Source organism: Argiope bruennichi, chromosome X2 (genome assembly GCF_947563725.1).
Source record: "Argiope bruennichi chromosome X2, qqArgBrue1.1, whole genome shotgun sequence".
Taxonomy (NCBI): Eukaryota; Metazoa; Arthropoda; class Arachnida; order Araneae; family Araneidae; genus Argiope; species Argiope bruennichi.
In genome coordinates, this window is record NC_079163.1 from 17,686,002 (window position 1) to 17,698,547 (window position 12,546).

At 28.1% G+C, this 12,546-nt stretch overlaps 1 protein-coding gene across 4 annotated transcripts in view; it reads right to left on the reverse strand.

The window, feature by feature from the left end:
• Positions 1 to 2,841: 2,841 nt before the first annotated feature.
• The window catches only part of LOC129960604 (kelch-like protein 8), a 68,783-nt gene continuing 59,078 nt past the window's right edge, over positions 2,842 to 12,546 (reverse strand). For all 4 annotated transcript variants that reach the window (XM_056074112.1, XM_056074110.1, XM_056074113.1 and 1 more), the window contains exon 9: positions 2,842 to 7,234. In XM_056074112.1, the coding sequence (XP_055930087.1) occupies positions 7,132 to 7,234 (103 nt within the window). In that variant the 3' untranslated portion in view covers positions 2,842 to 7,131. The remainder of the gene's footprint in view (positions 7,235 to 12,546) is intronic.

A 12,546-nucleotide genomic window follows, 5' to 3' on the forward strand; every position in this document is an offset into this window, starting at 1 on the left:
AATGCATGAATACAGGTCGCAATAATGTTTCCTTTTATGCCTGCACTCGCTTTATCAAGACACGTTGTTAGAAAAATCACAATGGTATTAGAAGTTTCTAGAAGAAAGAATTTCAACTCAGATATTTTCTTCCAAAACTTTAAAAAACACAATTGTTGTTTTACAAACTTATGTACATCACATGCATAAAAAGGTAAAAGCGAAACATCACTTTGATACATTCGAAGAATTGATCTAATACGCTCGGCAATATATGTGAAACAAGTTGAAAATGTCTTTACAATACTTCATTGCATATTTCGTAATAAAAGTATTATCACCTCTACCTCAGGCATAAAAATCAAGTACCTTCGGCAAGGTCACAATGGAATCTCAGGATATATATATATATATATATATATATATATATATATATATATATATATATAACCAATCAAAGTAAGAAATATTTTGAAAACGAAACGAAATAGTTTCGGAATCGTAACTAGAAATTATTTCTTATTCAAACTAAAACCAAAAATGGAACAGGAAAAACATCATAGTATTTAGAGAGCGCAAATGCAGCTTCATCTAAAACACAGATGAATTGAGACAAAAATAATAAAAATCAAGTTAATAGGAAATTCAAATTAAACCAAATAAAAAAAGAATCCGGCCTAAAGACTTTTTCAAGGGTCACCCTCAGGCAGGGATTAAAAAAAAAAGGGATTTTTTTCTGTGAAGGAATGCAGACTAAAAAGTCAAATAATGATTCCTCGTGACCTGAAAATCCTCTGAAATTAGGCCCAAGAGATATACCATTTTAACAGAAAGGAAAATACAAAACAATAAATCAGAAGAATACATCCACTAATAAGCAAAAATACAATAACAAAAATAACAATAAAACAAAAAGACCATATAATAACATTCAAACCAGTAATGAAAAAACAAAAAGGAAAGAACATACCAGCAGCCCCAGGAAAAGAAATTTTAAGTTACTTTAAATTTTAAGTTTACTTTATATATATATAAGTAAGCTCCGAAACCTTTTGGCGGACCAATTGAATTCTAAATTCAAAATAGAGCTACAATTTTAAAAATAAAATAACTTACCAAATTTCATTTATCTACGTTTCTGTGGAGATTTTTTGTTATAATGTTTACAAACATGCGAACATACAGGCCGATAGATGGTCAACTCATAGATGGATTTCGTTCAAAATTTTGATATGGATCTATACTTCAGATGCTAAAAATGTGAGGCAAGTATTATCGATGTAGCGCTTTGAATTTTTATGAGTTATCCTGTTCATTTGTACTCGGACAAACAAATATTTCATGTAAATGGACTTCGTTCAAAATTTGGTAAAAATCTGCAAATATAGTATTTAGAAACTCCAACTCAAAGCATTTTTCAGTCGTTGTATACACAACAGATACACATAATTCCAAAAATGTGTTATTCGGAGGTTTGAATCATGGAGATTGGACAAAATCTCGAGTTCGAATTTTTTTGGTGGTCACAGTTCTTTCTGTCTGAATAGTTCGTATAAGAAAAAATAAACAAGGAATTTTATTGGTATTAATTTATTTTTGATATCTTTTGACAAGAGTAACAAATTACTACAAATAATTCTGGAACATCATAATTTTTTTTCTATACGTTTATTTTTGAAATTCTTGAATCATTCAATATATTCACTCATCGAAATCCACAATAAATGCAATACTCACGCTGCATCATACTGATAAAAAGTTCTAAACGTTTGCATAAAAATTAATCGAAGCAAAAATACATAAATGATTCACTAATAAGGAGTCAATAAATATTGTTCAAGTATAATTAACGATGCTTTATAAACGAGAAATCGAGTGTGGAAAAGCAACTATGCGCTGAAGTTACTGTAAACAACCAGCAGTCGTGGTTTTACACGAATACATAAAATTAAAAAGAAATTACCCCCCCCCGTACCTAAACGAGCAAAAGAAGGTGAAAAAAAGTAAATAGAGCAGATGCATTTTCTCATTTCTATCAATATTTCTTTAAACTGAGATAAAGTCTTTTCCACCGGCCTTTGGATTTTTTTAAACATTGAAAAATCCGATAATGTAAAGAAAACACAATCTATAATAGGGCATTTCTATAGCAATAAAATGACGCTATGTACCCTGTATAACAATTCGATTTAATTTTAAAAGCAGTAACGGTACCCCCTACTTTAAACCCGTAAAATATCCGATGCTGTAATTCTTTTTATAGAATGATGCAATTGAGGGAAGGTTTTCTTTTCCCCGCCTCACAAGCATTGATATCAATCCTTCTTTATTAATTGTAAACTGACATAGAGTTGCCAATTATTTTGACTGTAAACATAAGTCAGGATGCTTCTTCTTCTTCTTTTTTTTATTTTTTTATTATTATTTTCGATGGTGATGGCATGTGTTTATGTGGTTTCAATTTCTTTGATAAAGATTTACGTTCATTTGAACATTCTTATAATAACCCTTACATTAATTCCATGCATCAGTCAACTACAGAAATACTCTTTAAAGTGACTTAATGCATATTCAGGAAATTTTTAAAATATGGTAAATCAAAATTTATTTAAAAAATCAAATAAAGATAAATCAACTCATGAAAGATAAAATCAGTATTTGATATGAATTGTTAACACATGTTACAATTTAGCATTCGAGAGTATGGGATATTAAAAAATATTTATTCTAGAGTTCAAGAGCAAAAACAAATATTACAGTTTAAAATCAAACGATGGAACTCGTCAGCATCACTATGCATGAGAAAAAAATGATAAAATACATCAGTTTGAGATAAGAAAATATTTTATTGAGGAACACAAGTTTAATAACAATTGTATTGACTGTAAAAAAAGATGAACTTGATACAACAGAAAAATAGTAAAAAATAAATTATTTACACCTGCTAAATTAGATAGTAATATGTTTGAAATTCCCTTTAACATGAAAGGCATGTAAAAAGAACTTCAAATCCTTATGCAAAATTTCAGTTAAGACTTTTCTTTATTATGAATGATAATTCACATGCATTTGCATCATTTAAAGAGACAAGCATTACAAATAAAAATTTCTTATCAATAATGTATCATAACTCATTCAAAGTACATCAGCAGCATATACTTAATCATAATACATATTTTGTAACCAAAATTCTTGTTGAGAATTCTGATTTTAAAGAAGTTGCATGCATTTCTCAGGTTTAAAAATAATTTTCGAAATCAACAGAAAACATGTATTCTAAATTAACAGGTATCAAATTATCCAGTATTAGAAAACACCATTAAAGAGAAGAATTATTAAAATATTTATGAGTTATTAAAATAAGTGAAGTAAAAAAAAAATGAACAAACATGAGTATATTTACAACCACTGAATTGCACAGCATGCTACTTTGTTCATGGTTTGTTAATCTTTGGTAATTAGCTTTAACAAATTAAAAAGATAATTACTAATACTCTGTTTGACTTAGCTGGGAATCTAAAATTAATACTTCTTATTCACTAACATCAGCTTAAAATTGAATTATCACGAACTCTATTTATAAGAGTAGATTTGTATATAGGATATCCAACTCATTTTAGACTAGATTTATAAACTCAACCTTAATTAGAACAATTATATTGCACAAAATAGTTAAGATATATTAACTGTCAGAATTTTCAGATAAGAAGACTTCTACTTAAGTTATTTTCTGGAAAAGATTAAAAAGTATTTACTTGATGAATTATGAAATGATAAAAGTTCATGTTGAAAGTAAGTGTGCAGTTTCACTTGAAAGTAAAAGATATAAATTTATGCAATATTTCAATAAATTAGCAAAATAAAAACAATACAATGCAAAAAATGTTCATATTGTGTTAAAATACTATGACTGAAACATATAGATATTAAATGAAGAATTTCTAAGTGTTCTAACATATCAATACAGTAAATTTTCGATTATTGGCGGTTGTTCTTTTTTTGTGATGAAATGTTTTAAAAACAATATCAATAACATAAAAAAAGGAACTATTATAACATAAAACAGAAGTTCTCAATTTTTTGTCAAAAAATACATTATTTGTAAATACAGAAAATAACTATTAATCATAAGTGGCAATTATGTTACACCATAATTATCAATAAAAATTGTTCAAAAGCCCCTTTGCTTTGGTTTCAATCTTTTTCGAGTTATTTCGCGGCTCATCAGCGGAATTCGCTTATATAGGCTGTAGCGTCATCTAATAGTCACAAATTTTTTTGAATATCCACTTAAAAATACAATGTAAAAATTGCAGGACTCATATGAGAAATCAAAATATCAATAAATTTTAATCGTCATTTGCCTTAAGAACCTCACACGCACAAAAACATTTTTATATTCTCTTCAAAATGTAAACAAATGTAATAAACAACTTACTTATAGCAATCGCATTTGGGGAAAAAATCAACAAAGGAAAAATAATACTCAAAAATCAGTTGAGCTATAATTTACATAAAAGATTCTGAATCTTTCTGAAATGTAATTCTTTGATGCCAAAGAGTTAGGAATCATGAATTTATTTACAAGATATGCCTCAACAAATGAAATTTGTAAGCTGTAAAATATGGTAAAAATGAGATTTCCTAATCTAATAATTAAAAAAAAAACATTTACGGTCCCATTTTTTAAATGTAGTTATATTTAATTTTCAGCAAATTTATAACTCTAACTAAATTGAACTAAAATTTTGAAAACCATCACTACTTCTAAATTACAGTCCTGCAAATTTATTATTATTATTTGTTTTACATCCATAAACAGGATATGAAATAACAGTACATACTTCTTTCTTTAAAAACAATATTCTATATATACACTCACAAATATCTAAACATTTGTAAATAGTACAGTCCCATAAGAAAATTAAAATTCTGACAGAAAGAAAGAAATTTAATTCTATTTTATAACTATTATTTTGTATATTTTTTATATTACCAGCTCATCACATACTGACATGTATATAAATATATTCTTTGGTAGCAAATTCTTTGGTCATACAATAATAATACAGTACAGTAATACCTAAATATTTTACTATTTTATCTAAATAAAAAAATTAATGGATTTCTTAAATCAGGAGAAATATCCAATAAACAAAGCATTTGATTTTTAAGAAAAATATTATTTAAAATGCACTGGAAAACAACATATTTAAAATAATGAATCAATATAAAACACTACAAAATGAATACATCAGTTGTTGCAACTTTCATTTAACAAGATGAAAACCAAGAACTATTTCACAATGCTCCACATAAATGAGAATTCAAAGTTACATCAATCTTAATATTAAATTTTTTAAACACATAAAAAAAATATATTTCACAATGCTCCACATAAATGAGTATTCAAAGTTACATCAATCTTAGTATGAAATTTTTTAAACATGTAAACAAAAATATATTCCACAATGCTCCACATAAATGAGTATTCAAAGTTACATCAATCTTACTATGAAATTTTTTAAACATGTAAACAAAAATATATTCCACAATGTTCCACATAAATGAGTATTCAAAAAGTTACATCAATCTTAGTATGAAATTTTTTAAACATGTAAACAAAAATATATTCAATTGAAAGACCATAAAAAGATCTTCAACTGAAAGACAAAAAGGTATTCTACTGAAAGACATAATAACTTAATAAAGGCAGAAAAAATATAAACAAAAAAAAAGAACAATTTTTTTTTATTTGATACTAAAAAAATAGTATTTAGAAAGAGTTTAATCATAGTTTTAAATTTAATGTTCAGAAATTTTCCATAAAAAAAACTAAATCCGACGTTGAATCAAGTAACCGGAAAACTAATAAAATATCAAATGAATGTAAAAGAAACAAACGTTCAAAAACTGCAGTGACTTGTATATGCAAATAGTAATATCCCTCTTGACAATAATTTTTTTTTTAAACAAAGCAAAAGCACATAGCTTATTCTACAAATTAAAATGAAGCACTTTAGTTTGGAAACAAAGTTAAAAATATTATGTTTCAAAATCTGTGCAAGGATTATCATCATAGTATAACGAATTTCTATATCTTTCTATATCTCATTTAAATCCAGGCAAACCGGGGCCTGTCAGAGTAGGCACATTTCGTAGTTTGTAGGAAAATTATTTTCAAATGGAAATAATTATTTAGTGAAAACTTCAAGACAGAGGGAACGTCCGAATGACTATTCCGTAAATTAGTACCGCGGATATTCTTGATAATGAAAATACGATATTTGAAAACGACGAAAATCTGGTTTTAAAAATAGAGCTAGAAAAGTTTTAAAAAATAAATCTAGTTAAATGTTGATATTTAAAATAATTTTTAAAACACTTATTTTCAATTTCCAAAAATTCTACATAAAGAACAAATACTTATAGCGTGCTAAGAGTGCAAAATTTCGAATTCCCAAAAATTTGAATGCAATTTACATCATCATTATTTTTGAAATTTTCAGTGTCATAAAATAAATGAAATCGATTGATTTTATTGCTTTAAAACGATAAGCTCTGCAGGATCATGAGGGTTACATTCAATTTCCTTATATGAACATCTTTATTGATTTTTGAGCTTTTAAAAATCAAATTTTTTAAAAATTTGACCCCAGTTCAGTTTTAATTCAAAAACCCATCAACCTTATTCACTTCGTTCAGCAAAAATAAAAGATAAATGTTAATTAGGTCACAGAAGATAGAAAAAAAAAATCTTTAATTTTTAAAACTAAGGAAACAAAGTTAAATAAAACGTTTTGGACATTGGTACATTTTAAAAATTCAAGCCATCTCATGCCATTTATTTTTGCCTAATTTATTAAATAAATAATGCATGTTTTTAAAGGCACATAATTAGACAAAGGGAAGATATAGTTAAAAGAAATTACACTGTGAGCAATCAAAGAAAATTGAGATACATAAATGAAGAAAACCATGACTTGATGAAATCACAGAATGAGAATATGAAACAGATTCCACCTAATGAAAAAATGACTTGAATGTTACTTCACATGACTTCTTTCATTTATACGAAAATTCACACTTCTGTTTTCATGAAGCAATAATAAAAATGCCTTTCATCACTCTACAGGCTCTTTAATCTCCTTTTTAACAACCTTCTGCTAATTTTTTTAAAAGCTCCGGTTTCATGGAGCACCACGCGATGCCTGCTCCCGCTCGGGAATCACTAATTACTGGTCCATAACTCCACCTAAAATAATAATAATAATATATATATATATATATATATATATATATATAATAACTGATTTCAATTTTTTAAATTTCTGAACTTCAAAGGAAAAGAATGCAGAAGAGTTAAATTACTGTTTTAGAATACAAATAAACAGAAATTATGATATAATCAAGTTAAGTGAATATTATATTTATTAAGTGAATATGAAGTGAATAAGTTTTCGAAAATTTACGATGAAGGAAGGCAAGAATTCAACATTACTGATGAGAAGTCTAAGTAGAAAGTATGAGATTATAACTACAAATATTTCTTTTTATCACGAATTGATTGATAGTTTAATGAACATGTCTCTTGGAATGTAATGAAATGATCAAAGTGGTTGTGCATTAATTAGATTGTTTTTACAAAATGCATTGAGTTCAATTAAATAATTATCAATTTTTCAACTTTTCTACAACCTAAGCTTATTTACTTCTTATTTGAATTGCTAAGATATCACCAAAATATTTGCACAGTGCACTGTGATGACAATTATTTTTTAGATGAGAATCAGTTTGAAATTTTGAAAATTCACTGAAAATTCATTCTTGCAAATGGCCAGTTAAAAGAATTACAATCCCCCCCCCTCCTCAATCTCCAGCGAACTCCAACTTCCAGTATTGAACATAAAAATCACCTCAGTATTCAACCAACTACTCAAGCCAGCTCCTGCCTTCCAATGATGAACTTAAAATTAAATAATTTTTTCTCAAGTTTTAATAAGTATAATTTAAATAGAAGGTTTCTAAAATACATCAGATGTTAAAAAAAAAAAAAAAAAAAAAAAAAAACCGCTTCAACTTCATTTTTAATTTTGAAAAAGGGAACAAAGATATAATCATGCTATTATACTCACTAAATATACTACTAATAATAAATGTCAATACTCGATATTCTCTCTATATATAATCGATCAATATCCGATAATCTACCTTCGAAGAAAAAGTAGTTTAATCACAATTTTTTTCCTGAGAAGACACAACTCGAAATTAGCTATCTCGAAATAAAAAGTTTGGCGATTTATCTTTCTCAATGCAAATCATTATTTCAATTTATTCAGAACATGCGGTTATGATATATATATATATATATATACAGTAGACTCCCGATTATCCGCGCCTGCCGCACAAAGTTTTTTTTTTTTTGACTGATTTTTTCAAAAAGGTGCAGTTTTACAGTTATGCTTTTGTAATTAAATACATTACAGTATTAAAACAGTACATATGTATTCATTTTTCTGTGCATCCTTAACGCCTCTCGTAAATACAAAGCACTTTTCTGTTTTCATTAACAAAATGCAATTTAGGTTCGTTTTGAGTGATATACTAAAATATTAAGCGTTAGTTAAACATTTCCTGCTGTTTATTTTACGTTTTATTGTACATAAAACGATTTTTCAAAGTTGAAATGACTGTTTTCTTTTTTGCTACACCCGTTTTTAGCTTTTTTCGGATTATCCGCGATTTTTGTTATCCGCGGCGGCCGCGCCACCCAATTCCGCGGATAATCGGGAGTGTACTGTATATATATATATATATATATATATATATATATATATATATATATATATATATATATATATATATATATATCTCACACACACACACACACACACACACACACACACACACACACACACACACACACACACACACACACACACACACACACACACACACTGCGTCAGTTTAATACACCGGTAAGATGAAACGGTTCCTCGTCTGAAACCAAACAAATCGACGCTCATTATTCCGTGGCAACAGCGCTTGTTGCAGAGTGACACGATAGGGATGTACAATTTTGACCATGCAGTATTTGCCATACTCAGGCCCATGTTAAGCCACAAGCCATGCTGATCTCTCATGTACTGCAGTGTGGATGGGCCAGTGCATATGCCAGAATACGGACGACTTCTAGTGCTTAATGTCTCCCTGATCCATCGCACACTTGCGATGGTAACTGCATTTGGATGTGGACCGGAAAATGAACAGTATACTCCCGTGCAGTATGCGTCGCGTTTCGTTGGCATTCGTCGTTCTCGCAATATTGGAAATCAGTGAAGCTCGCGAATCTCACACAGCTCTACAATTCTAACCCCACATTCCAAGAAAAAATTATTTTTAACACACTATTTTAAGAAATGTACCTTTTGTAGGATCATTCAAGATTCCATTTATTTTGTCACGCTAAATGAGAATATACATTTTCAACTCATCGCTAAGCAACTAGCAACGATTGAGACTACCACAACTTGGAAAATAGAAGTTTTAAGATAAAACCACTTGCCCATTTGAAATAAAATTATCGTCTGCCATCGATAATTTAATGCTAATGATGATTTTATGCTGTTTGTATCAAGCGAGTGCCAACACCTTTGAAACTAAAAATTTTTAATGCATTGGAAATTGAAGTTGTACAGACGTTATAATACAGTACAAAGTCACAATCTACAACTGCGTATTGCTACATTTGGGTAATGTGAATATGCAGAATAGAATAATCGTGCATCGATTTCGGACATTATTAAGTATACACGCGATAATTTATTTTATGCTTCTGGTTCAAATATTGTTTTGTACTAATTAATTGATGCTCTAAAACTTTCTAATTGGACATTTTGCTCTATCTCTTTTCGTTTTCGATTTATAATAGTATCTTCCAAATCTCGCCAGTAGGAGCGCTGCTATCTTTTGGATGAGGTCGGGCGTAGGCGCTTTACTATACCGTTACCTCATTTGTATAGTTGTAGTTCTCTCCATTCGCAAGTATTTTTTAGGTTAAAGGGACTTTCCAATGCATCCTGTGTACATATATATATAGCATGAAAATGAGCATGAAATTTTCGCTAGTATTCGAAGAAAGTCAAACCAAATTAAAATATTATCTCACAATAAAGTGAAATTAAAGTAAGGGTATGAAAAAAAGGGAAAAAATGCAAAATATTAAAAGAGGAAAATGAAAATCAAAAAGCTTTATTAAATTTTCGCTAGTATTCGAAGAAAGTCAAACCAAATTAAAATATTATCTCACAATAAAGTGAAATTAAAGTAAGGGTATGAAAAAAAGGGAAAAAATGCAAAATATTAAAAGAGGAAAATGAAAATCCAAAAGCTTTATTACTGACAGTTTTTCAATTTTAAATAATTTCCCCAACATTAAATATAACGATGAAAAAAATTAATTAATCAGAGATCATTACTTGTGCCAAAATTGTATCAACTCATCGTTTTCAGATTGTAGGTTTTTACTTGTATCAGATTCGTTTGCTTTTAGGTGTGAGGTTTTTATTGTTTTGTTTATTTTGTAGAAATAAATGATTCTCCGTATATGGGATGTAAAATATTCTATTCCACCTTCTTCAGTTTTTTTTTTTTTTTTGCCGACTTGCGCGTCAATTATTATCACAAATATTTTTTCAAGGCATAGTTAAATGTTTTTTTTTTTTCGTTTTTAAATTACAAAACTATGAAAAATTAAGTAGAATAGCTTAAAAAACAAGTTTTAAAGTCGCGCTCCTTTTTTTTTTTTTTAATATGCAGTTTTCTTTGATTTGAAAAGAAAATTAATTAATTACAAAATGGATCCATGATGTAAAAGAAATCATTCGTTTCGATAAATCAAAACAATATAGATATCCGTAAGTTTTCCGGAATTTTGAATTCAATCGCGAGCTTTTATGTTCTCAGTTTCTTTGACGGAATTGTGTAATAAACTTAAACCGACAACAATTTTTGTTTCTTTCCTTTAATAAACCGAAAAGAATGCAAGATAGATTTAACGAACTATTTGGGGCAAAAGTTTGCCTGTAAGATCATGAATGATGTCATGGGAAATATTTCATATAATATAAGAAGCATGCAAATGTGCGGTATAATATAAATGTAAAATATGTACCATATTAACTTCAAAGGATTTCTTAACTGCGTTTTTTTAATGCAATATATAGTTTAAAAATTTGTGTTGCAGTTAGACATTTATTGTTATTCAATTCAAACATATTTAAATTTCATCCTTATTTAGTGTTAATATTTTAATTATCATTATTCTTAAATATTGAAATATTCTATCTATTCTTTATCTCAATATTATAGCAAGAAAAAATAACTGATTTAATCAATTTAATTTTTTTATACTACAATTTCCTTCATATACAGATTCAAATATTGTATCAAGATTCAGTCTAAAATTGTATTTCTCAAGTTTCAATAATTTAAAATGAAAACTTGAGTGATAATTAAACTGAAATTGAAAAAATATGTACTTATTTATCAAGTGCAAAATTGAGCTAATCTATCCGGCAGCTTTCTCTTTATGTTTTGAAAGTGAAACTTCAGATAATTGCATTGGCATACCCACAGTTAAAAGAATGAATCTACCATTGATAGTTGGCAAAATCTAAAACAGTGACTCAAGGACGCAACGAACTACGTCATTCTAGTGTGAGAAGGTTCGAATAGCCTTTTTCGTATTGTCAAGTTGACCTGTCTTAAAATATAATACTTTCTTTTTAAATTCTTTCCAAGCCAATACTCTGAATAGTAAATATTCGGTATCAGAAGTTGAATCATTTGCCAGAATTTCTGCAGCCCTTTTTTTTTAAAAAGGGGACGACTAATGTTTATCTCAATTAATAAATCTTAATTCTTTCTTGAATTAGATGGCACTTTTGGAAGGTTGCACAAAAAGCTTATAAGTAACCTCGAAACTAAATAAACAGCAATACTAAATATAAATAAAGTTCAAGCGTTCACATTTACAAAAAAAAAAAAAAAAAAAAAAAAAAAAAAGTCTCTCCCTGAGGTCTTAGAAAGACTTTGCAAAAGATTACAAGAAATGAAAGGAGACAAAGCAGATAAATGATTATAGACAAGATTTGTGACAGAAAGGAGTGGTAAAACTTTATAGGTATTCGTATAAAATAAATGAAAGGGGATGGTTATTCTTCACTAGTTTAGCTTGCAAGTTAATCGTTAACCAAAGAATTAATTGAAAGCTACAGAAAACACAGGATACTAGTAGCTGCCGTTCAATATATAACATACCTCATGTACAGTTCAGATTTTAGTATATCTGTACAATTCAGTACATAAGTTTAAAATAACATTCTAAATTTAAACTACAGCACAAATAAAATTAAAACTCTTCCATACTACAATGAATTTGACGAATAACAGACCATTTCAGATGATAACTCATAAAAGAATAGAGACTAAGAAATAACAGAATATCTTTAAAAACCAAAGACTACTTTTTTTTTTAAATATAATTCTTTATTTCACGCATCACAC